Source organism: Urtica dioica, chromosome 9 (assembly GCF_054948205.1).
Source record: "Urtica dioica subsp. dioica isolate 48M chromosome 9, U.dioica_male_clone48M_v1_H2, whole genome shotgun sequence".
NCBI lineage: Eukaryota > Viridiplantae > Streptophyta > Magnoliopsida > Rosales > Urticaceae > Urtica > Urtica dioica.
Window position 1 is genome coordinate 19,212,429 of NC_142764.1, and position 27,351 is coordinate 19,239,779.

General features: G+C 36.5%; 3 protein-coding genes and 1 pseudogene across 3 annotated transcripts; 3 read left to right on the top strand and 1 right to left on the bottom strand.

Annotated features, from left to right (window-relative positions):
* The first annotated feature begins 6,212 nt into the window (after positions 1 to 6,212).
* LOC149385541 (protein ALTERED PHOSPHATE STARVATION RESPONSE 1 pseudogene) lies at positions 6,213 to 6,623 on the top strand (annotated as a pseudogene).
* A 2,947-nt stretch (positions 6,624 to 9,570) lies between these two features.
* On the top strand, positions 9,571 to 13,253 carry PSY1R (Leucine-rich receptor-like protein kinase family protein). The gene has a single exon (XM_089625660.1). The coding sequence runs from the start codon at positions 9,796 to 9,798 to the stop codon at positions 12,997 to 12,999; it is 3,204 nt and encodes a 1,067-aa protein (XP_089481786.1). The 5' UTR covers positions 9,571 to 9,795; the 3' UTR covers positions 13,000 to 13,253.
* Positions 13,254 to 19,683: 6,430 nt separating this feature from the next.
* On the top strand, positions 19,684 to 23,727 carry LOC149385543 (Calcineurin-like metallo-phosphoesterase superfamily protein). The gene is made up of 13 exons (XM_089626842.1): positions 19,684 to 19,884; positions 20,411 to 20,473; positions 20,574 to 20,752; positions 21,029 to 21,164; positions 21,290 to 21,386; positions 21,581 to 21,640; positions 21,733 to 21,833; positions 21,957 to 21,988; positions 22,079 to 22,136; positions 22,366 to 22,440; positions 22,549 to 22,706; positions 22,946 to 23,206; positions 23,293 to 23,727. The coding sequence occupies exons 1-13, from the start codon at positions 19,762 to 19,764 to the stop codon at positions 23,531 to 23,533; spliced, it is 1,584 nt and encodes a 527-aa protein (XP_089482968.1). The 5' UTR covers positions 19,684 to 19,761; the 3' UTR covers positions 23,534 to 23,727.
* A 2,080-nt stretch (positions 23,728 to 25,807) lies between these two features.
* Positions 25,808 to 26,903, bottom strand: LOC149385544 (small polypeptide DEVIL 22-like). The gene has a single exon (XM_089626811.1). The coding sequence runs from the start codon at positions 26,815 to 26,817 to the stop codon at positions 26,647 to 26,649; it is 171 nt and encodes a 56-aa protein (XP_089482937.1). The 5' UTR covers positions 26,818 to 26,903; the 3' UTR covers positions 25,808 to 26,646.
* Between the last annotated feature and the right edge of the window lie 448 nt (positions 26,904 to 27,351).

A 27,351-nucleotide genomic window follows, 5' to 3' on the forward strand; every position in this document is an offset into this window, starting at 1 on the left:
TCCGAGAATAACTACATGTGTTGTAAACATTGTAATTTCTGGAAATAGTGAGATACTTAGTTATTTAAATATAGTAAATCCTTAAAGTCCTGTGTATATATTGAATATGAACACGACAAACAAAGATGAACTATAAATAACCAAGTAATGGAAATAGGTCAATAAAGTTCTTATTTAAACACGTTCAATAAATCACACTATAGTAAGTGGTGATGAGATCAAACCATGCAATGGTGCAACCTGTTTTGGCACCAAAGGGATGTACACCTTGATGGGGAGACTTTTTATCTTTAGATATAAAGTCTGGTGTATAATCTAAAGGTATGCGAAGTGTTAATTTGTTCTAAAGTAAATTTATTTACTATGGACAATTTGACTTGATCTTAAATGGTAAGTCAAAGATCACTTGCAAAAATGCATGAACTAGAATAATGGGACATATGTCAGATCGACATAAATGATAGAGTATAGATAAAATGGGAATCCATATGATGGGAATCTCAATCCTGGGTCAAAGTCTAAACCGTCTATAATGATGGCAAAGAATTAAATTGGCTGAAGGAAACTTATCTTCTCTTGTCAAAGTGGGAGATTGTTGGGAATATTGCCCACTTGAAGATAATGATTACTAAATTCGATAATAAGATTACTTTATTAGCATTATATGATTAGTTGGTTGAGTTCTAAACAATTAGAATCAATAACAACTATCTTCCATAGTCTCTGTATCTAACTGAGTCACGTGTTGGGCACCTGAGTTCGGGCGGTGTGCTAAAACATGGTCGATGACTGATATACGCCTGGAAAGCTATATCTAAAGTCATATATGTGGAACACATAGGTGAAAGCTGATCACTATGTGGGAGCATTCTACACTTGTGGTAAGTGTACGACTTGGACAGGTCTTGGTTGTAGATGTATCGTTTAAGGACCGTTACGACACACTAACCGAGGCCACTATGATGGTCACAGTGAGACTTGATCTAAATCCTGAAGTGATCATGGACACTGGGTTATGTTACTGAGCTCTTTGACTCATTCGCTAAAAGGCTATTCATGCTAATCACAACTTATGTCTTGGGAGTTTTCTCAGAGCATGATTCGAGTGGGAAGTGATTTACAGATACGGAATCCAGCCTTCCTGAAAGAAGGTTAATGTTCACTCACCTAAGGGTTGATTCCAGAACCGATAGATTGCTAGCACTTTCGAAGTAAGTAACGTTCGAAAGAATCTTTCGCTGGGGAAGCAACAATGCTTAGGGCTGATATGTATCAAGAAAAGTATAACGGAAAAATTGACTTCTCTTAACACGGGTTGAACCTGGAGGATCTTGATCACGAACTGACTATACCAGTGGACACTCGTCACGATGAGTAAATATAATTCTAGTATAAAGGAGAGTTTAGTCTTGGCTTACAAGGTGGAGTATTTGACCAAGATTAGACGAATCGATGGACAAAAGAGAAAGGACTATTTCGTCTTTTTCATCGGATTTGTTAAGCTTCTATTACTAGGTCCATAGTCCCCGATTCAGCTCTGATAAAGACGGATAAGAACTTTCGTATAATAATGTTTATCATTATTAATCTCACTTGTTGTAATTGTGATTGACAACATTAATTCTGGAAAACGGGTATTCGCAGAATTAAATAAATATTTATGGTAGAATTGTTTATTTATTGTTTGATCAAGTAAATAAACAATTATTAACTATTTGTTTATTGTTGGACCAAGTAAATAAATGATTAATTGGGTTTTAAGCAATTGGGCCTTGCATACATGGAAAATTCGAATTTGGCTATTTGGCACTAGGGTTTGCGCAAATCTCCTTGGCCGTGTGCCTAAAATTCGAATTTTATAATATTGGTATTTACCAATATTTTCTCTTTAGTTGTTTAAATAAAGGAGAGAGAAAAATATAAGATATTGTCCTATATTTTCTCCTTATTTAAAGGAAAGTATTTAGGAGAATATTTAGGAGAATAATATATTCTCCTTTATTATCTCACTAACTAAATTATTCTCTATTTAAATAAAAGAATAATATCTCATAGATATTGATCTGATGGATGAGAGAAAAAGTAGGATTCACTTGTTGAGATCCAAGGGCCTAGATTAAATCCTCTAGTGTGAACACAATAAAATGAAATAAAATATTCTGGAAGATTCCATGAATATCTCATTTTACTACTATAAATAGGAGTTCATGAGAAGGCAAAAATAAGGAATTTTTTGAGAGAAATTTCGTGCATCACTAGCCTCCCTTGGCCGTGCATCTGCCTCTCCCTCCCTTCGGAAATTCGTTTCCATTCTTAGTAAAATAAGAGAGAGATCTCGAAACACCTAGTTTCGTGATCTAGTGAGATAAAGACTGTGCCCACTCATCTTTCTTATTCGTCTCGGAGATTACGTTTCGGAAGACTAAGGTGTCATCCTCGAGTCCTTCATCAAGACGACGCAATGAGTACGCGATTGGATTGGAGCGTTTTGTAGCTGAACCGAAAATCAATGTAAGTACTCGTTTACTCTTATATCGGTTGCTTGACTTATATGCTCTCGTGAATTAAATTAATTAAACATAACTAGATCTTGTTAATTATAACCATAATTTAATTAGCTTATGATCAGCGTAATTAATTATTTTTCCGCATTAATATGGTTATATGGTGGAATAATCTCAAACGAGTCGCATCGGAGCGATCGTTCGTGTCCGATGCGAGCTCGATCCACCAACAAAGTTCTCTAATTCATCGTCTTTGCCTTGTTAAAAAATGATTTTCGACTCCCCGTCACCTGAGAAAATAGAGATATACAGACTTAAAGGATGCAGAGGAATTTATCCCAACTTGCGCTTCAACACTGAACATTAGTCCGAAAATTTAAATGAGATAGAGGATCTAAGTTCATCTCGAGAATGGAGAGAGAAAGCATATTTTTCTAGCGAGAGAAAGTGAAATGATAGAAATACATTTTTTTAACTCAAGATAAATATATTTTGAACTTCGTGAAGACGGAAGCTAATTATAGAAGTGCTTTGAGGTCATGAGGATTCTGAGGGACTTTGTGGGCCTTGAATAGTTGGGCCAATGCGCAATGGAAGCTTTGGTCATTTTGAGTCCAAAACAAAATTTTGGTCAAGGGCTTGAAGGGTGGCAAGATGGCTTGCTCAGCAAAAGAGTGAGTGGCATCTTGAGTCATCGGCGTAGGAGAGTCCACAGAAAAGGAGTTGGCGCTATGCTTGGAGTCCCTGGCGTGGGAGAGTTTGTTGTCGGTCGTTCTCGAAAAATCGAGAATATTAAATTTCTAGTGATTGGCAATTAATTTCACGTCAAAAGCCCAATGGACCAAATTCCAAGAAAAAGGCTCAACTTGGGCCCGGGAGCCAAAAAACCCGTCTAAGATGGGTCAGGTTTACGGGACGCGTCGATAAGGCACGCGTCGCACGGAGCTCCTGGTGCGTCGCGCCCCTGTCCATGTCAAGCTTCTCACGCACGCATGGTCGAAGCCTGACGCGTGCGACCGCATGCTGATTGATGCACTCGCAGCATCGCGCTAGCCATCGGCTAGACGTGCTACTTGTAGAAGGCTGCAAGTCTCTCCCAGGCTGCGAATTTAAAATTATTTTTCTGTATTTTATGATTTTTTGTGATCCACTTTTCATCTCTTTCTCGTAGAAGTTTTTGAATTTTTTTTTGCGCTATTTTTGTAATTTAAGCATTTGGTTTTTATCAATATATCTCTTTGGGAGTCTTTTATAAAATAAAATAAAAATTATTCTGTACTCTATAATTTCTCTGTCCTCTACAATGATCATAATTTTGGAATATAGATATATTAATCGATAATGCTAATTAAAAGTTTTTCTCAACGGTCATAATTTTGGTATTATATCTAAAACCTTTGAAATGTATATGGTCACATGGGTGCTATGTAATAACAGGCCTGAATAATATTTATCGTTTTTAAAGTGTTTGTTTGATAGTGCATTTTTTAAACTAATCAAGGTCTAAAGTTTTATCACAAAAATTGTGTTCCAAGTTACATACAATCATTTTTTTTAATTTATTTATGTTTAAACAGACAACAAAGACTAAATTCAATTATACTGTGTAAATTCTAAGACGAAACGAGACATATTTTGATGTTGAGTTTCAAAGAAGCACGTCAAAATATTTTGGCTTTCAGACATAACTTGGGCAATAAGAAATGTTTGTGTAAATTAATCATTTTTTTTTTCAAAGGGAAAACACCATAAATTGCATAATGGAGAGCCAAAACAACAATTTTATGTGATTAGTGGATGCAAGTGGAACCACTTGGGGAACTCTCCAAAACAAACACCTTCACAATTGAAATAAAAAAACTCAAGCAGCAATGACATGAGCCATATGGTTCACAACCAAGTCAAAACGTGGTTCATGTCACCCTCATGTACCGTCAGCGCATCGACGGCCTCAAGACTAACTTGTTTTTTTTAGATGTAACAGGGATTATTCTATTTTCCTAGCTTGTGTGACTAATAGTGATTTTGAGATTATTTCAAAACTATCATCATTGAAGAAACTCTATATCAAAATGCAAAACTTCCTTTTTATTCCAAAACTACGACTAACATATAGGTACCCTTAATTTTCAATCATTTTATTGAAATGATTGTCAATAATTTATTGGATGTCAATAAATTTTCAAGAGATATCTGTTTTTTATTTGAGGATTTATTGGCATGTTTGTCAATGAATTAATGAATTTCTATCAATTTTTTTTAAGATTTACAAAGTGTAAAAAGTCATTTAAAATTTGAAATTTATTGACTTAACATCCAAGTTTCACTTAGTTTATGTACTAATAATGAGTGAGATTTTAATATTGAACTAGTTTATGAGAGAGAAATATTGAAATTAAACAAGAAAAGAGAGGGGAAAAAAAAGGTAAACACTTTTATACACAAAATAACAAGTCAAAATTTTAGAATAAAGATGAGTTAGATTTTGGTACAATGTTTTCGTTAATGGTCATGTTTTTTAAATAATCCTTGTTTTTATAAAAAAAAAAATATTATCCTACCACATAAGCCCAAAGGAAATGGCCGTGTCCATGAGTAAATTTTGGTATAAAATTTAAAAACGGCACATCTACAATCACTTTTTGTCAATCTTGTCACAAAATTAAGTGTTTTGTGACAACGTATGGTAGCAAAATACTTTTATAATTTTTTGACAAAGTGATCAATTTTTTTTATATATATAGAAAAAGAAAAATTTACCAAATTTACTAGAAATAATTACGAAAATAATGAATTTAGGGTGCAACATTTACAACATAGTGACTATTTTAAATATTTTTAAAAAATTGTGTTTTCAAGCGGTAAATAATTATTTTCCTTATGAATTAAATTGTAAAAAGTAAATAATTTAAATAGTTCCTAAAAAAACGATTGTTTACAACTTAAAATATAAGAAACAGAAAATTAGAAAAATAACAAACTTAAATGTTTGACATTGCTAAATAGCCAACGTTTGGTAAATCTTAAGTAAATAGCCACTTTCAGACGTAAATCTTAAGTAAATAGCCAACGTTTACTATATGAAAGTAGCTATTTACCTAAGATTTACGTCTGAAAGTGGCTATTTACCTAAAATTTACCAAACGTTGGCTATTTAGCAATGTCAAACGTTTAAATTGGCTATTTTCCTAATGCACCCTATAAAAAATGGTTACTATAACCAATTACCACAAATTTACTATCCATATCCCTAAGCCCAACAACTCAAAGGCCCAAAAGGATAAGATTTGAAGTTAATAAATATGTGTATTTGTTATAAAATAAAAAAAAATAAAAAAAGGGTTATAGAGCTAAATAGCCTCTTAAAAATATACAGTTTTGGATTTAGCCAACATTTGGTTGATTTTGTGTTAATAGCCGGGCGAATTTATTTACATAGTTAAAAATACCAATATATCCTCGCAACTGTTCCCGCCCGTTCCCCTAACGAAAATAAAATCAATTAAAGCAAATCTTTGGATAATAACTGACGCGTATTTCAAGGGCCTTCATTAACGCTGTGATTAATACTGAATATACACGCATCTTCTCTCTCATTCAAACACAATTCAAAAACGAAATCCAAAAAAAAAAGCGAGCTCTGGTTTCATCCCCGACCGGGTCGCCTCGGAGGCCATCAACTCGTTCCTGACCGTGATCCACGCGATCATGGTCCAACAGTCCGAGGAGCTCAAGCAAAGGAAGAGAGCCGAGTCGGTGTCGAGGGACTTCGAGCGGAGAGCCGGGGAGCTGAGGACGCTCGAGGGGAAGTTCGGGCCGTACTCGACGGGCCCCGCTTGGAAGAGGAGCCCGGTGGCGGAGAAGCGGGCCCGGGTCGAGCCGCTGAGGGCGAGGGCCGAGGAGGAGAGGACTAGGCACGACAAGTCTGTGGGCGTGACGAGGACGATGACACTCAACAATCTTCAAATGGGTTTGCCTCACGTCTTCGAGGGCATGGTCGGGTTCTCGAGCGTGTGTATGAACGCCTTCGAGTCTGTCTATAATCACGCCAAGCCCGGGGGAGCTGGGTCGTCCGATCGCGAGGTCGGCGGCGATGTCAAGAGGTTGATGATGGCTTAAGGCTTTTTGCTTTTTTTTTCTTATTCTTGTACATATGGGATTAAAAGGGATTGGGGATTTGCAAGTGCTTGCTTATTTATTCGTGTAAATAGGTAGCCTATTTACAGTATGTTCGTGTAAATAGAAATCATTTTAACAGTATATTCGTGTAAATACGAAGCTTATTTACAGTATATTCATTGTAAATACAAAGCCTATTTACAGTGTATTCGTGTAAATAAACTGAAAAATTCTGGAAATATTTTGAGCACGAAAATTCTGGAAATTATGACAATTAATGGCTGATATCTTTCAAAATCTGCTCAAAATTCAAATTTCAAATTTGAAAACTTCCCTATTCGGTTTCAATATTTAATTCGAATTTTTTTTAAAAAAATGCCTAATTAAAATAGCGTAAGGACAAAAAGGTAAAACAAATTCAATTAATAAGCTGCCACGTAAACAAGATGGCTATTTACGGGAAATTAATGAAAGGTTGGCTAAAACCAAATTGCTAGTGTTTTAGATGAGTAAACAGCTAATTATTTGTAAAAAAAACTATCTGTACTTTTTTTTTTTTTTTTTTTTTATTATTAAAAAGTGTGTATTTATTGTTCTACAAAAGAGCGTCTCGCCTTCTTCAAGCATTTTCTTCTCACAGGGTTTATGAGATTTGACATTTTTGTATTTTTAATCTTATTTTAACATCGACATGTTTGTAACTTTCTATGTTTTTTTATAAGCACGACAAGTATAAAAGTATATATTTAAAAAACAAAGTTGAAATCCACTGTAGTTGGATTGCATAACGTTTGACAAAATGCATGTGGGTGAGATTATTTATAAAAGTTAATTAAGATTTCTTATATTTTCATTTTTATAATTTTTTTTTTAAATAATCCAATGATTCATAATCTTGTCAGGCCAGACCAATTACATGCCCTCCAAATTGGTAACTTCCTGAAGCAAAAACTCATGTCCCTTCCCCCACAAATGATTCGATTTTGGTATATTATATTATTACGGGTAATGCCATCACACAAGACACACACTCAAATGAAAGACGGAGAGAAGAATAGACAACAAAAACAAAAAGGAAGGGAAAAAGAGAAAAATAAAGTTGGAGAAGTCAAAAGTCAATAATAGACAGGTTTTTATTTTAGAAAAGTATTCCCTCTTGTCGAACACACTTGCAAGATATTGCCAACTAGGTTTCTAAATAATAATTAATCTATTCATATGGTTTCACCTTTTTTTTCCTCTTTTATTTGATGCTGAGTTATGGGTACACGCAAGTTGTATTCTTTATTTGGTGATATGTTTTTTTTTGCCTTCACGTATGTTCATTTATCACTCACTCGCGCTCAACAATTGTTATGTTAATTACACATAATGACCAATTAATTATTCATATCATCGCCTGAAATCTTTTGAAACCGCAATCATTTTACCTTTTTCTTTATAAATTATACACGATAATATTCGAACATTTAACCCTAAATAATCTTGACCTAATATCCTATTCTCCCCTCAAGCATAAATAACTTTCTATTAATTTTTTAAGAGGGTCCCATTGACCAATCGAGAACCAATTAGATCTAAAGCATCTCCTGACCCATTCTGTTGTGCCTAATATCCAATATGTTAATCTAAAACAAATTTGTGTTGTGTCTAAATCCGGGCTTATGATACGGAAGAGAGTTAAAAATCTCATATTTCCGATCTTGAAAATCGAGTGGAAAGATTTCCTTTCGTTGGACACGTGGTAGAGCACGGAAACAAGAGAAAATCCTTCATGTGTTCCACTGATTATTTGACTTTTGATTTTAATATTTTTTATTTAAAAAAAAAAAATCGATCGTTGGATTTGTGACCTTTGTAAATCCAACGATCATAAATAAACCTGGGTGAATGTAACTTTGGAAGCTGAATAATTTTTTTATATAATTTTTAATCTATCTTTTTCATTCTCTTATAAATATCACCATCGTTCACATCATTTATTCACACTTCACAATACAATCTTCTCATACTCTCTTCCACTACTCAAAGTCTCATAAAATTTTCTCATATATTTATTTTTATTATAAAGTTTTCATATATAATTTTCTTATGTAGTTATCAAATGTATTTTTAATATATAGTTTTAATTATAAAAAATGTATTCTTATCATCGAAACTCCTCTCGTCAAAATATATGAAATAGGTTTGTATTTGTAACTTTGGAATATATGAATAAAGGTAGTCTTTCCTCCACCGAGGCCATTTTCAATAAATTATTCTTCGTTTTTTCACTTTTATATTTTAGTCATTTTTTAAAAAATACTACATTTTAATCCTTTAAAAAATATTTATTTTTATATATTTTTTAAAATGTATTATGGAAAAAAAAAATTCCCTTCTATGATGATTTAAATTTTGGTTAACACCGAAAGAAATAATTTCTTCCAATTCTATTAAAGTGGATTTCCACTTGCTTTTGCATGCCCAAGTTTAGTGGTGTCTAAGTATTCATTTGTATCAATTGCCGCTGATTTATCCTCATTCTAATAAAAAATAAAAAGTCTCGTACAATTTAAAAAAAAAATTATAAAAGTCTAGCCTTGCCCGTGAAATGTTAAATTAGATTTATTGTCTTCTCCAAAGACATAATTACATTTATCGCGTGTATGATAATCTAGCAAATAATATTCTAACTTAGTGGAGTGATGATCTAACCGCAGTTTATGAGCAAAATCCAGCATTTTATAATCGATGAAAGTGTATGTTTATATATATTAACATAAACTTTTTTAAGCACGTAAAAGTACACGTAGAGTGTAATACACACAGAAACATTATACATATATTATATCATACATATGAAATGATCATCGATCATCATCACCAGCAGCATCAACACACTACCAGCCGCCCACAAACAAAGTAAACGCTTTTTTGAAAGGAATTCATTAAAATATTTTTATCATTTAAAAAAAAAAAAAAATGTCTGACGTCACTTTCCATTTTCCATATCTCTCTCTTTCTCTCTCTATCTTCTTTTGGAGAGGATCAAACAAATGGGCGATCTTCATTTCTCCACACTCAAACCAAGTCACCACCACCACCACCATTACCACCACCACCACCACCACCACCATCGCAACGACACTCCGTTCGTACGACAACGACAGATGAAAAACGACAGTGAAAAATGATTGTGAAGATGATGATGATGATGATGGTGGTGAATTCTTCTTCTCTGAGGCCTCTTCTTTCTCTGCTTCTGACTCTTGCCATTCTCTGCTTCTCTCTTCTGAGCGCCTGCAACGAAAGGGACAAAGCGATTCTCTTGGCCTTTTCGTCGAACCTCACGGCGTCGCCGAGCTCGATCGGGCGTCTTGATTGGTCCGAGTCGACGGACTGCTGTACCGGCTGGGAAGGAATCTCCTGCGACGCCGATCGCGACCGAGTCACCGTTCTCCGGCTCCGCTCCAGAGGACTCGCCGGTCCGATTCCGCCGGCGCTGGCCGGTATGAGCGGGTTAAGCGAGCTCGACCTCTCGCGAAACTCTTTCTCCGGTTCAATTCCGCCGAAGATTCTCACATCTATGGGAGAGCTCCGGGAGCTAAACCTAACCTACAATCGCCTGCGCGGGAAGCTCCCGGCGGTGATCTCCGCCTCGCTCAGGACCGTCGACCTCGCCAGCAACTTCCTTGACGGAGTCGTACCGGGCTCCGCGTTCGGAGCATCGCTCTCGTTCCTCAACGTGAGCAACAACAGCTTCTCCGGCGAGATTCCCGATTTCTGCGGCTCGGCGGCGGCGGCGACGCTGAGAGTGGTGGATTTCTCGTTCAACAGGTTTACCGGTGAGATCTCCCGCGGGATTCGAGGTTGCTTGGGGCTACAGGTTTTCCGCGCCGGGTTCAATAACCTAACCGGACTGATTCCCAACGAGCTCTACGATGTGGTCTCGCTCGAGGAGATCTCTCTCTCAGTGAACAGTCTCTCCGGGAGTATAAGCGACCGTGTAGTTTCTCTCCCTAAGCTCAGGATCCTTGAGCTCTTCTCCAATCAGCTCATCGGACCAGTTCCGGAAGAGATCGGACGGCTGACCGAGCTCCGGCGTCTCCTCCTCCACATCAACAACCTCACCGGACCAGTCCCTCCGTCGGTGAACAACCTGACCAACCTTCTTAGGCTAAACCTGCGAGTCAATTCCATGTCCGGCGACATCTCGAAGCTCGACCTCTCGGGCCTGCAAAAACTCACAATCCTAGACTTAGGCAACAACTTCTTCTCTGGCGGGATTCCGGCGAGCCTGTACACGTGCGCGTCGCTCACGGCCGTCAGATTCGCCGGAAACAAGATGAGAGGAGAGATTTCGCCGGCGATTTCGTCGCTCAAGAACCTGACCTTCCTGTCCATCTCCAACAACAGCTTCAGCAACATCGCCGGGGTTCTCAACTCTCTGAAGAGCATCCAGAGCTTGACGACCCTGATCATGTCCAAGAACTTCTTGCACGAGGACATGCCAGAGGACGACAGCGTGGTCGCCCCCGACGGGTTTCCGAACCTCAAAGTCCTCGCCTTCGGAGGCTGCTATCTCAGAGGTAAAGTCCCAACTTGGCTCTCCAAGCTCCGCAAGCTTCAGGTACTCGACATCTCAGTGAACTCCCTATCCGGTCCAATACCGGCCTGGTTAGGCACTTTTCCCAACTTGTTCTACCTAGACCTGTCCGTGAATCCCCTCTCCGGCGAGTTTCCAAAAGAGCTCTGTTCTCTCCCGGCTCTCGTATCGGACCAGTCAGCGACTGTAAGCAGGCCCTACCTAGAGCTCCCCGTCTTCGTGATGCCAAACAACGCCACGAACCAGCAGTACAGCCAGCTCTCGAACCTCCCTCCGGCGATCTACCTCAGCACCGCCAGCCTCACCGGAGAAATCCCGACGGAGATCGGGCAGCTCAAGTTCCTCCACGTCTTGGAGCTCAACAACAACAGCCTCACCGGACCGATCCCCGACCAAATCTCGAAGCTCTCCAACCTCGAGAAGCTCGACTTATCGAGAAACCGACTCTCCGGAGAAATCCCGTCCTCCTTGAAGATCCTCCACTTCCTGTCCTCCTTCAGCGTCGCCTTCAACGATCTCCAAGGGCCGGTCCCATCGGGGAGCCAGTTCAACACGTTCGCCGGCCCAAGCTACGAGGGAAACCCGGGCCTCTGCGGCCCGCCGATGGTCCAACGCTCGTGCTCGTCTCCGACCGCGTCCCAGACTCACCCCCGCGGGAAGAAAAGCCCCGCCGGGAAGAAAATCCTCGTCGGAATCCTCGCCGGGTCGTTCTTCGGCCTCGCCTTCATCGGCGCGGTCGTCCTCACACTCTGGATCATCTCCTCCCGGAAGATCCTCCCCCGAGTCTCCGACAACGACGACAGCTTCGGCAAGTCCGAGCTCGACTCGTTCTCGACCCACCCCATCGACAACTCGGACGACAAGGACTCAAGCCTCGTGGTCCTCTTCCCGAACGACGCCGACACCGTGCAAAACCTAAGCCTCCTCGAGATCCTCAAAGCCACAGACAACTTCAACCAGGCGAACATAATCGGCTGCGGCGGGTTCGGGCTGGTCTACAAAGCCACGCTCTCGGACGGGACAAAGCTCGCGATCAAGAAGCTCTCGGGAGACTTGGGGCTGATAGACCGCGAGTTCCGAGCCGAGGTCGAAGCCCTTTCCACGGCCCAGCACGAGAACTTGGTCTCGCTCCAAGGCTACTGTGTCCACAACGGGTGTCGCCTCTTGATCTACTCGTTCATGGAGAACGGGAGTCTCGATTTCTGGCTCCATGAGAACCCCGACGGGCCGGCCCAGCTCGACTGGCCGACCCGGATCCGGATCCTCCGCGGGTCGAGCCGGGGCTTGTCGTACATGCACCGAGTGTGCGAGCCACACATAGTCCACCGAGACATCAAGTCCAGCAACATCCTTCTCGACTCGGACTTCAACGCCCACGTGGCGGATTTCGGGCTCGCCCGGGTCATCCTTCCGTACGAGACCCACGTGTCGACGGAGCTCGTGGGGACTCTCGGGTACATCCCGCCGGAGTACGGGCAGGCGTGGGTCGCGACTCTCAGGGGAGACATGTACAGCTTCGGGGTCGTGATGCTCGAGATGCTCACGGGAAAGAGGCCCGTGGAGGTTTTCAAGCCCCGGGTCTCGAGGGAGTTGGTCGGGTGGGTCAACCAGAAGCGGGCCGAGGGAAAAGACCACGAGGTCTTCGATGGCGTGCTCCGGGGAAAGGGGTTCGAGGACGAGATGGTCCGAGTGCTTGACGTGGCCTGTATGTGCGTTAATCACAATCCCTTTAAGAGACCTGATATTAAGGAAGTCGTTGACTGGCTTGCAAATGTTGGCCAGCAATGAAGAGTACTTAATCACTGAGAAGAAGAAGAAAAAGAAGAAAGAAAATAAAATTCGCATATATATGTGTGTGTGTATATTACCACTTTACCACTACTTGCACAGAAAAGTATCTGTTTTTTTTTGTTTTGTTTTGTTTTTGTTTTTGGGTTCCTTGAAATAGTGCAGATAAATTTAACAATGTTGTTGTTCTCATACTGTTTTTGAGCATCTCTGTGAAGAGAACTATGATGCAGTGAGTGATTCTACCGATTCAATTTTTCACATCTTATATATATATAAAAAAAAAGGTGTAACCGTGAAACCATTTTGGATCTTTAAGCTTCTTTTTTTGTATGTTGAAAATCTGAAATCAGCATATGAGAGACTGATAGTTGTGTAACACTCGACAAAGGCAAATTCTCAGTCATTTTTGGCGGGCCAAAGCTGGAGAAGGGAAAGGCGACTAAAGTAACAAACCAATATTAACTATGAAGGTTCGTGTCTATTTATAGCATTGGCTGCCAAAAAGTCCCACGTAATTGAAATTTGAAACACACAAAAAAAGCCAAAAATAGAGACCCAATCTTTAATAGCGAGTCAGCAGGCAAAAGTAATAAGAAGAGACTAACAAACAAAAGGCATTTCAGTCTGAAATTACTAGGCATTGAATTGAATAAGTTTGAAAGCAGGAAGAAAAAAGACTTATTGACTTCAAGGACATTTCTTTCCTTTTCCCAACGAGACTTCTGTTTTAGTGGAGATGTTTTTTTTTTTTACTTTGTTCAGGGGAAAAACGGGTATTTCAGTTGAGAAATTTCATTTTCTAGACTCAAAAGTTATTGAAATATCTCAATTAGACCCGCTAGTTAAAAAATATCCAAAATTGGACTTTTGTACCAATTTTGGACGAAAATACCCTTAATTCAAAATGAACCCTATCTCCATCTTTTTCATTCTCACTCTCACTTTCTCTCCATACCAAAGAACACAAAATCCGACGAGTTCCAACGCCCACCACACCAAATCCGACCGAAACCACCATAAATCCGACCTCCACCGACGAAAATACCCTTGATTTGAATGAGATTTGGAGGTGAATTTTTTTTTTTTTTTTTTTAAATCTGGGAATTTTTGATGAAGATCATCGGAATCCATCGGATCCGATGGATTCCGACAGATTCCGACGGATTCCGATGGATTCCGACGGATTCCGATGGATTCCGACGGGATTCATGGATTCCGACGAGTTCCGATGGATTCCGACGAGTTTCGATGCATTCTGATGGATTCCGACACGTTCCGACGAGTTTGAATATTTTTTTTAATAACTTAAGATATTTTTTTTTTTTTTTTTTTATAACTTAAAGCCCATATAACACTACTAAACAAAATTCATTCTCTACTTATTAGTATGTTGTTCATAATTAAAAAAAAAACTAATTATAAGTATGTTGTTCATAATTACAAAAAACTAATTACAAAAAAAAAATAATTATTGGTAATGTTGTTCATAATAAAAAAAAACAACTAATCATTAATTTAAAAAAAAACAACTAATTATGTTCTTCATAATTAAACATGTCGGAATCCATCGGAACTCGTCGGATTCCGACATGTTTAATTATGAAGAACATAATTAGTTGTTTTTTTTTAAATTAATGATTAGTTGTTTTTTTTTTATTATGAACAACATTACCAATAATTATTTTTTTTTTGTAATTAGTTTTTTGTAATTATGAACAACATACTTATAATTAGTTTTTTTTTTTAATTATGAACAACATACTAATAAGTAGAGAATGAATTTTGTTTAGTAGTGTTATATGGGCTTTAAGTTATAAAAAAATAAAAAAAAATAAAAAATAAAAATATCTTAAGTTATTAAAAAAATATATTCAAACTCGTCGGAACGTGTCGGAATCCATCGGAACTCGTCGGAATCCATGAATCCCGTCGGAATCCATCGGAATCCGTCGGAATCCGTCGGAATCCATCGGATCCGATGGATTCCGATGATCTTCATAAAAAATTCCCAGATTTAAAAAAAAAAAAAAAAAAAATTCACCTCCAAATCTCATTCAAATCAAGGGTATTTTCGGTGGAGGTCGGATTTATGGTGGTTTCGGTCGGATTTGGTGTGGTGGGCGTTGGAACTCGTCGGATTTGGTGTTCTTTGGTATGGAGAGAAAGTGAGAGTGAGAATGAAAAAGATGGAGATAGGGTTCATTTTGAATTAAGGGTATTTTCGTCCAAAATTGGTACAAAAGTCCAATTTTGGATATTTTTTAACTAGCGGGTCTAATTGAGATATTTCAATAACTTTTGAGTCTAGAAAATGAAATTTCTCTTTCAGTTTCTCTTTCGGGTTTGCGTGCCTTTTTAGTTCTCTACGACAATTTCTTTGGGAAGTTAATAATATTATTTAGGTGTTTAAAGAGTTTGACTTTTATACATTAGTGATTTCTTTTATTTTCTTTCCTAGACAGAGATCGAACTTTTATGATATTTATTTATACGAAAGTCGTCTGTCTTACTTAATATTTAATGCATGTGCTGGCGGAGTTGGTAGCCATCTCTCCTCAAGCTGTATACAAATCTAAACTAATATTCTTCTTCTTCTTCTCTGTACTAATTTTTTAATTTTGTCTGTTACTGAAATCCAATATAAACTCGTCATCATTAAATTTAAGTTTGAATGTTTTATTTTTCTAAAAAACAAAGAAGAGAGATTCGTAAGTGATTAGTCACTTCTTCTCGAGAGATCAATTAAAATTTATAGCTCAATTACTATTTTATTTAAGAAAATCGTCAATATTATACCAAATTTCCAGTTTAGCCTTTTCGACTAGTATTTGAAACAATAATTAATTTTATTAATGGTTACGATAATAATAATTAATCTTATTAATTATAACAATAATTAGTTTAATTAAAAGTAGCAATAACAATAGTTAATCTTATTAACGGTAACAATTAAAATAAAATATTTGTAACTAATTAGGTCACTTTAAACATGTGATTTTGGATCTAACCTATGTTTGACAATTTTTAGGGATATAGCCAAATGACTTATTTAGCAATAATTAAGGTCTGATTTGCTCTTATTTATTAACAAATTCGTCACTTTTTCTCTCCTATTTTTTTCAAATAATTTTTTTTTTCATCAAAACTTCAAAAATTCGTATCTTTCTCATACGAACTTGAAATTGAGTGATTTCAGATCTTACAAATTCGTGGCGTCAAGATCTTCAAAAATAGACCCATTGTGTTTAATGAAAAATTATATTTATGTCGATAATTTCAAAAAATTTCAATTATTTCCATATTTAAGGTAGTAACGTGATTTTTCTACATCTATGGTATTAAACATGATTTTTCATCAAACACAATTGATCTATTTTTGAAGATCTCAGCGTCAAGAATCCGTAGGATTTGGAATCACTCAATCTCGAGTTCATATGAGATAGATATGGTTTTTTGAAGTTTAATGTAAAAAAAGTGTAGGAAAAAAATAGGAGAGAGAAAATGACCAATTTGTTAATAAATAATGGCAAATCATACTTTAATTATTACCACACAAACCTGTTGGCTATTTCCCTACAAGTTGTGAAACATAGGCTAAAAATAAATTTTATAGTTTTATTTTGGCTGTTTTGCTACATTGCCCTTAAAATAATTAAGCGTATTAACGGTAACAAGAACAATTGTTAATATGATAGTCAATCTTATTATCGGTACTAATAACAGTAGTTAATCTTATTAACGGTAAAAAGAACAATAGTTAATTTTATTAGCGGTAACAAAAACAATAGTTAGTGTCATAGTTAATCTTATTAACGAAATAATGGTAGTTAATCTTATAAACGGTAGCAATTACAATAGTTAATCTTATTAACGGTATCAATAACAATAGTTAATCTGATAATTAATCTTATTATTTGTAACAATAACAATAGTTGATTTTTATTAAAAATAAACAAAAACAATAGTTGATCTTATTAAAAGTAACAAGAACAATAGTTTATTTTATTAACAATAACGATAATAATAATAAATCTTATTAACGGGAAGAATAACAATAGTTAATCTTATTACCAATAGCAATAACATTTTATTAACGGTAACAATAACAATATTTAGTCTTATAAACGATAACAATAACAGTAGTTCATCTAATTAACGATAACAATAATAATAATTAATCTTAACGGTAGCAAAAACAATAGCTAATCTTATTAATGGTAACAATAAAAATTTATTAATGACGCACCAAGAAAACACAAACTTGAATTGGAATGAAAATCACAAAAAAATTAGGGAAAGCTCGATTATATTCTTAGTCTTTTATCCTCCAATTCAACAAGATCTTATCCAAACGAGACATACAAGCGCTAGTCCAAAACATGAATATAGGCTCAAATGTATGTAAAAACAAGAAAATTTGACAATTCACTATCTTTAATATTACCTCGCACACAAGTGTGATATCAAACGAGATTTTGCAATTATTTGATAATTATATTTCACTTCTTATCGGCGCCAAAGCCGGCCAAATCTCGAACAACACATCCCGAGTTGACATCTTCGCGACCTTCCAACACTCTCGGACCGATGATCACCTACTCCGGCCCTGGCGATCGCGAGCTCTCCACCGAAAACGACGAAGTTTTGAGAAAGAGCGATGCCAACCAAAGCCAGCCAAATCTTGATCAACACATCCCAAGTCAACATCTCCACAACCTTCCAACACTCTCTGCCGATAATCTTCTGCTCCTGCGCAAGAGACCGCGAGAAAGGGCGTTCTCCGCGACGCCGACTAAATTCGGTCAAACCTTGAACTGCGTATCCCGAGTGGACATCTCTGCGACTCTCCGTCGATAATCTCCAGCTCCGGCATTAGTGGTGATTTGGGGGCTTGAAGTGTTGTTCGATCGGATGATTGAGAAAATCTGCGGATTTGTGTGTTTGCGAAAAAGATTTGGGCCTGCGACTTAGGTCGGCGGTGAGCTCAGCCGGCACGCCGTGGTTGATAACCTTGAAGAATCCGAACTCCTTGCATGCCTTGACTATGGGCTTGAAGTGTTGTTCGATCGGATGATTGAGAAAATCTGCGGATTTGTGTGTTTGCGAAAAAGATTTGGGCCTGCGACTTAGGTCGGCGGTGAGCTCAGCCGGCACGCCGTGGTTGATAACCTTGAAGAATCCGAACTCCTTGCATGCCTTGACTATGGAAGCGCCGACGCCGGAGTCCGAGAGGTCAACGACGAGGATTCTGCTGAAGAATGTTGTGTTGGCTCTGCAGATTTTGATGGGAGAGAAATGGGTTCGTAGAAGGTGAAATTGGGTTCTGATGATTTTGGGTATTTTTTATAGAAGTGTATAATTAGAATATTATCACGGTAACTTTGAATTTGGACTATTTTCTTAATAAACTAATAGTTTGACTATAATTTTAAACGAAATGGCTGTTTGATCTAACCTTCAAAAAAAAAAAAAAAAACTTCACTATTAAGTTGTGGATACATAATTTCATTTATAATTTAGTTTTCCACAACTCATCCTCCTACAACCTCCCTATTTGATTTAATTTTATCTCCTACAACCTCCCTATTTGATTTAAGTTATAAAATTAAGATTCTAATATCTAATATCCAAACATTTAAGTATATAAGTAGGTCTTTACTACATTTAGAAGATACTTTTTGTGATTTTCCTATATTATTATGGATGAAACAAGTAAATAGGAGGTTTTCTGTCTCCGTTCCTAACTCCCACAATGTATTGTATCCTGTCACGAACAAATCTCCAAAAGTTCAGATTACTCCTAAAAATCAATTGAACGCTTCTTTCAACATAAAGCTTTTCAACGTTTGCGCTCATGAACTGGGGGAGTAAATATCTAGTAATATTTACTCAATAGAGCTATATGAATAAGAGTGGTAAAGCCACGTGTATTGTAGTATATAACGCTTGTGTAGTAAACATAATCACACTTTCATAATCACTCACCCCCTTTGTCTTTTCTTCTCTATATCTCAATCATCAAACTCCATATTTAAATACGATGAAAATAATCACACAAGAAACACCCAAGAATATGGTTTGGTTTTTCTTATCAGTATTGATTTCAAGTGATTGTCCTTGTCATTTTAAATATGCAGTAAAAGCTAATTGAAAAACCTGATATTTCTTTTAACCATATGGGTAACACTCGGTATTAAAAAAAAATAGTAACTAATCAATTAAAACGTTTGAAATTACTATATAGAGAACGTTTCGTAAATTTTAGATAAATAACTATAAAAATGACGTGACATTCCTTATTTTCTTTTTCATTAGAATAAAAAAGTGAGGTATCTACGTCAATTTACACGGCTATTAATTTATCTAAGATTTACGATACGCTGATTATATAATAATATAAAATCGTAAATATGATTATATACCTAAAATACCCTATTAAAATCAACCGTTTTAAAAAAATAAAACTATTCCAAATTAGTAAAATCACTACACCAAAATATCAAGAAAATAATTGTTTGTAATTTTACAACGAAGAATTTCACAATAAATAAACACATCAAACACATTATTTTTACAATAAATTTAAAAAAATACCCCACTAACAATTATTCGACTCTACCCAAAATAAATGAGCAATTATAAGTAAAATAATAAATAAATAAATAAGTAAAAAAACTTGCGTAGAGGCCATGAATGTAGAGGGAAGAAAATAAGAGTGTGTTAAGTTAAGAAAGGACATGAAGGGATCGAAAAAGAGAAATGAAGCAGAGAGAGTTGACGGTGATTCTCTGCGTCGCATGGGCTCTCACTCTTCTCTACGGCGAATTCGTCGCCTTCTGGCTTCCTTCTCTCCACCATTGTTCTTGGCCTCATCATTCCACGGTATTCTCTGCGCTTCGAACTTTTACAGTTGATCATTCGATTGATTAATTGATAGTCGGAGATCTGAATAGATGATACTATAGGAAAGAAGATCAAGTCCTACCCTCTTTGATCGATTTGATTGTCAGAGCTTTCTGTTTGGGGCTTTCCACATATAGCACTGAAGCTCTTTTTGAGAAGCTGATATCGTTTTTGTCGCATTAGCATCCGTATGCCAAAAAAGGAAGGATAAAAAGATTTAAACCGTTGTGTAGTATAGATTTAATTTCAAGGCGTAAGGTTGGCCTTTATGAGCAATAAATTGGCACATATGTTTCCTGTTATGGAATTTCGAAGACATTTTGAGTTTCGTGGGTTTTTTGGAGCTTTATTTGAAATTTGGCTATTTATGGTACTTTTCAGTTAAACATAAGTAACATAGACACAATTTATTGATGTATAACAAAAACATGAGAAATGTATGACTATGGTTTATCTAGAATTAATCGGGTCTGCTCGCTAATCTATAGATTAATTGGGATTTCAGGTAGATGGAGTCGGAAATCCAGGTTCCGATTATGTTAAAATTGCGGTCATCGCAGATCCACAGGTGAACAATAGTGTTCTTTTTATGACATACTTGTTTTTAAGATTAATCTAAGTGGTCTAGTAAAAGAGATCTTAATTTTTGTTTTTCTTCTTTTCGATAGCTGATGGATAGAACTACACTCGGACTCTCTCCGAAATCATTTGTTTTGGAAATGGCTCAATTCTACACTGATTTATATATGCGCCGCGCATTCCTTGCATCTATCCTGCCTTTTAAGCCCGACGTTATCTTGCATTTAGGCGATCTTTTTGACGGTGGCCCATTGTTGTCAAACGATGAGTAAGGATAGATGGATTATACACCACTGATCATAGCTATAGAGCATAATCTGTATTGGGTTCGTGTGTGTGCTTCTCCTTTTTTTCCCTCGCATTGTGGGTATTGTTTGAGTTGCTATTACCCTTTTGTTCCTTTGTAGCTCAAGCATCTGGGTGATGAGGTTTGAATAATTGTTATTTTTAACTGTTCTTAAGGAAAAGATTTCTTGTTCCATTGCTTCTGTATCAATGCAAATATTGTGTGATACGGAATACTCGAAAGTAATGTTTTGATTAGATGGCAGGAGTCTTTAAGCCGTTTTAAACACATCTTTGGCCTGGATTCACAAGGGAGGCATAGAGACGTGAAAGTTCACTTTCTTGCTGGAAACCATGACATCGGTTATGAAGTCGTCCACGCCCGTTGGCCGAATGTAATTTTTCTTACTGTCAGAAAGAAAACTGGTTTAAAAATGAAGCAGATGACCTTGCACCTTAATGGACAATTTAGCAAGTATGCTATGGTTTCTTCAACTGTGTCTTGTTCGTTTGTTTTCAGGTTGTCAGCCGATATGAAAAGGAATTCGGAAAGAGAAACTATCGGTTTACAGTGGGAAAAGTGGAGTTCATTGCGATTGATGCTCAAAGCGTAGATGGTATAGTGGGAACAAAAAAATATTATTCTCTCTACTTTACACTCTTATTTGGATGTATATCAATGATGTGAGATTACCGCAGCAGTGGATTCAAATTCATACCTAAGTACATTTATAAGTGGATAATTTTTTTACTGCTATTGGTTTAGAAGGTCATATGTTTTTGTACTGATAGTGAGTTATATTATCCACAGCACGGTATCTAAGTGATACAGCTTTATCGCCTCTAGAATTCATCAAGAATGTTTCCTCAGGTATACCACTATGAGCTGATATGCTAATTTCTCTGTTCTAGCGGCCTATTATGCAATAATCATGTAACTAACATGTATTTCATGTTGTATAGATGCTCATCTGCTGCCAAGGGTCTTATTGACACATATTCCGCTGTATCGTCCGGACGAAACAGATTGTGGCCCTAATCGTAATTCAAGACTCATCAATCAGGTATATATGTATTTGTTTATTTCCTACTTTAGATATTTGTACGTTGCACAAAGATCACTATATATATCAACTACTTAAACTCACACACGTTTGATGCTTTTTTTCTCTTTTCTTTTTATGCAGCGATTCACACGCTGGAATGATAAAGAAATAAGGTTTAGACTAGCAACGCGAAAGCTCATTTAGCCTTTGTACTGTACTCTAATACATATACCTCTGGCTTGACCCTTGTTATGAATCTGCAGTTACCAGAATTACATTTCTGAGAAGTCATCTAAGTTCTTACTCGAAAAGGTCAAACCTGTAAGTACTTCTTACCACGTCTGAAACCTATCTTGAAAACAAAAATCTAGGCAGAGACTCTTGGAAATGTAGTAGACAACTAGACATGTTGGCCCACCATCTCTGTTCTCTACCGTTTGCACGTTAATGAACTTGGCATCAATCATATTTTGATGCTCGAGACTTTTCACGCCCCGCGTGGATATATTTCTGGAACTCTAAATCATGATAAGTACTTTATTATTTGTAGGTACTTGTCTTATCTGGTCATGATCATGATCAGTGCACTATAACTCACAAGTCAACATTCGGGCATGTAATGGAGGCAAGGACCCACTTTTTTTCCCTCTTCTCTAAATGAAACTTTTCTTTATTTGATGAAACTATTAACTTCGCTCAACGTATAATATAATCTTGTAAAAAATCGTTGCAGAACACTGTCGGGAGCGTTAGTTGGCAGCAGGGAAACCTGTACCCATCATTCATGTTGCTGTCTGTTAGTAATTTTGTGCTTCCAAACAATTCCAGTCCCGCTGAAGCAGTTTTAACTCAATTGTGCTTTCTTCCAAGACAACTTTTCATCTACATATGGTAAAAATCTGTGTTTTGTCACAAAAAGTAATTAGGATCTGTTCTTTAATTGGTCTTGAAATTTCACTGCTCTATCGACTCAGTAAGGAATTGTTCTAAAATCTTGAAAAGTGGCATACCGGTGTGCTTAGGCTAATTACACCATTACCGGTATTGGAAATAGCTCTCGAGTTGTGGATTAAGGAAATTTTTCACAAATGAAACTTTCTACGCAAACTCACATCTGTTTAACTTATCAGGTACATTGTACTATTTGTAATTACCCTTCTATTGCTGCTCCTTTGGCCAACTAACAACACTAGTTTTTGGGGCCAATTGAGTGACTCTTTGGGGTATGTGAGACAACTCATAAGCAGCGCTCTCAGCGCGACAAAAGAGAAAAACGAAGACTTGGACTGCGAGTACGAAATGATTTGGGACGCAGAAGGCTCGATGCACTTAGTTAAGAAAGCTTCTGAAGCTCCCAAAGTTACACGTTCCGGCGACACAAACCCAGAAAGGTTTTTGCTTTTTCATGGTTATTTATTTATAAATTTTGGGGTTGGTATCTCCTCTAATTTTGAGTTCATGTCCATCTCCGTTTCAGGGGTAGTGCGGTAATTCGACCTACGGCCAAGAAAGGCAATTGGGCGGCCCAAGAGTCTGAGATTTCTGTGAATGTGGACAATAATGCTGATATGACGAAACTACCACAAAGAGCCAGCAAATCATGGAAGAAGATTGTGATCCAGAGATTGTTGCGCACATTCATAATGCTCTCCATCATTGCCGCTGTGAACGTACCGCTCTACATGATTTTGCTATTCAAGGATTGGATTGACCAGTAGTGCTTTTTAGAGCCCCAAGTCTCGAGATCAAGATTTTGTTGCTTGCTTTAGTGGCGTCTTTGAATTGCAGAGAATATCCTGACTCAGATTTTTATAGCATCATGTTGGAACTAGAGTAAGACCAGATGTACTTGTGAACCACATACGTTTCTTTGTCATAGCATTATACAACTGAATAATAAAATATTTAACAAGTAGTGTTCTGTACGCGATTCTTTTTCTCTGCCACCAAAGCGATAATAATAATATATCTAAACTTGGGATAAATTAATTTGACTTTTTGCCAATTGGAATTAACTAGAGGTGCAACTTTAGGTTAATTTTCAAAAAAATTATTTAAGATGGTTAATTATTAACAGAAATCTACTGTGGCTAAGTTATGTCAAATTTTGGTAAATTGATATTAAATGATGTAGATAAAAAATTTACACTATATTTACTAGGCTGAGGAATTTCCCCCCTAATAGGAATATAAGTATTAATCTTGATGTAAAAATAAATTAACTTGATACTAAAACCTTCCTTCCTTACACTTAAATTGATAATTTTTTTACGAAAAGGTATTTTTGATTGGGAACGATTATTTTTTTTTTACGTAAAGAGTATTTTAAGAAAAACGGATTTCTATAAAGAAATTTCTTAAAGTAGACCTAATACCTGGAGAAATAGCACTAATGGATCTCTTATTGAAAAAATATCTCAAAATGGACTTTTATTATAATTTCGGACAAAAATACCTCTCAATCCTTTTAAACTTAATTTTTTTTTTGTTTTTTTCTTCTCTCTCTCTCTCACCATCGACAGATTTCGACGAGCTCCGACGATCCTCGATGATCTTCAACAACCTCCGACAAACACATGTGGAATTAAATTAATTTTTTTTTTCATTTTAAATTTTAAAATTGAAGAAAATATTGAATTTCATCGGAATTAAACAAGGAACAAGAAAAAAAAAGTTATAATAGTATTAGGCGTATTTTTGTCCAAAATAAGAGCAAAAGTCCATTTTAAGATACTTCTGAAATAAGATGTTCATTAGTGATATTTTTCTCACTATTAACTCTAGTTTAAAACATTTCTCTTTTAATAAGTTAGGTTTTTATTAGTTTTGTTTATAAATTTTAATAAATCTCTTATAATTTCAAACAGTTTCACTAAAACACAATCTTACTTAAATAATCCAAAATCTTTACTTTCCTTTGTAACTTTATGGTTATATTATAATTTAAATAGCCTTGTTAGGGAGAGTTAGACTTATGGTTGCTTTAGACTCTTTACGTTAAAATTTTAGTCTAACTATCTAATAATTAAGAAAATAGCCGAGATTAAAATAAACGCATGCGCCATATTAATTGAGTATGAGTTGTCTTTATATTTGATAGTCAAATAGTTTAGCTATAATTTTAATGGAGGATAGCTATTAAGCTATTTCAGCCGATACTCGTACGCGATGGTACCTTTATGCAACTTCTTCTTCTTCTTCTTCTTACATTCCTCTAACCTACTTGCCAAATTCATCGCCTTCATCACCGGCCAATAGTTTGCATTGCTTCTATCCATTCTTCTCCGTCTGAAATCTCTTAGAAGGCCTTGAACACGAGTTGAGGTCCTCTTATATATATATATCTATGACTCATCGAACTGTGGATTATTCGGTTCAATGTTGATGTGTTTCTTCTCTTCTAATTTCATCGAACTTATTCGACGTCGATCCGCTCTGACTCGCCAAATCTATATCCGAGTTGCTCAACTTTGGCCCCGATCGAGCGCAACAGATTCAATACCTTGGGACCCAAAGTGTACGGGAGACTTCATGAAATTTTGCGATCGGATTGGAATCGCCTCTCATGGATTCCTCTAATGTTGTTGCAATCTTCAAGAAATCAAATTACTCTCCATTTATGAAGAATTGATCCATTGTGTGGATATTGCGACCATCGAACGTTTGAATTGTCCGAAGATATATCACTCTGATAACATTTGATAACGGCATGTGTATCTCATTGACTTGCAGAGTAAGAAAACACAATGATAATTACTAGGCTCTAGCTCTCTCTTTCACCAAAAAATAACTTATTTTTCTCTTATTACTAAGCAATACATTTCAGTAACCATTAATCTTTAATTACAATTAATATTACCTTTAAGTTCCTAACAACCACCAAATTATGCTAGAATTTTTTTGTTTCTGCTACCTTATGAAAATAATATTGAGAGAAAGAGAAAAAGCACATATAATTAAAGTAAAGATCTCGAACAAACAAAACTGCATAATTGCAAACAAAACAAGTTTATTACCTTATACATGATACAGATAGTACAGTAGCTCTTATTTAACATTTTTATTGAAACTGTCACAGCTAGCAATGACATTATTACAGACAGATCCCTCTATTCTTTTTTTTTTTCTTTTCTTTTTGAGGGACATTATTCAAAACTGGATAGAAATTAAATTAAAATTCTGATACCATACAAAACAGCACAAAAGTTGCAGTATACGTTCCCAAATTTTTCCAAAGGGTAATCCCAAAGAAAAAACAAGGGAAATAAAAATAAAACAAAAACAGAAACAATAACATAACATCAAGTCACTTAATAAAAAAAAAAAAAGGTAATACATGAAATGATATTTTCATATATATCCCAAACAGAACCTTCCGCGAATCTCAACAAAAACCTTCTTTTTTCTTCTTGTTCTTCCAGAGACAAACAAATTCATATATTAGATCTCTCTCCATTTTCAGCTCCGTCAATGCATAGAGTTCATTATGCCTTTCAAAGTCCGGTTGTGAAAAAGCGAGCGCGGTCGTAGATTCTCTTCTGGTGCACCCTCAAAAACCTAATTGGGCTTTCATCTCCAATTAGGTTAAAAAAAAATTCAAAGAGTAGTGCAATCATATATGTTTATGTGTGTGTATAAACACATATATCCCAAGAAGAGAAAAAACTCAGCGCAAAAGACCAGCCCAGACCAGCATGACATATGAGAGTAGCTATCGACGAAGCCAATTGGAGAAAAATATAAATAAGGACGAGAGATAGACATTTTAGGTAGGTACTAGTACATATATTATACATATATAGGGATGGCTATTTAGATATTTCATGAATGATTATTCATCTCCTTGAATGTACCAGCAAAGAAGCATAGTCGCGCAACGCCGAAGAATGTAAATCCTGGCGCGTTGTTCCTTGACGAGCGAAGCGCATTTTCTCGAGAATCCATTTCCCTTTTTGCCCTTGGAAGAGAAGGTCTTGTTGCACTGTTGAATAACAACGTCCATGGTTTTAATATGGATCGGAAAAAAAGAAAGAAAGAAAGAAAGAAAGATGTGGTGATATATGGAGAGAAAGAGAGAATATGTGTTTGGTGGAGAATTAGGTTAAAGGGTGTTTATATATACCGCTTGAAGAGAATTAATGTATGAAGAAAAAAGGTAAAGTTAGAAAAGGTTGACTTGGTTTTGAAGTTAGGGTTTTTTATTCAAGACAATGAACATGGTCAGGCTCGGAGATTGAGGAATTTGCAACAAGGGCATAGTTTTCGATGGAAGTAAATAGGGGGAGTGAACGTGGGGTTTTGGGAGTGAAAAAATAAAACAATATTGTAATAATTAATAATAGTAATTAGAGTTTATTTATTTATGTATCCTTTAAAAAATTTATTAGTTATCTGGAGCTGTTTTAGGTAGAAAAAAATAAGTAATTGAAGTTGTTAATTTTTATTTTTTTATTCACTACTTATTGTCATCTCCCACTAATATTACTGATATGTGATTATAGATAGTCCTTTGTTTATTGGAAGATAAGAGTGACGA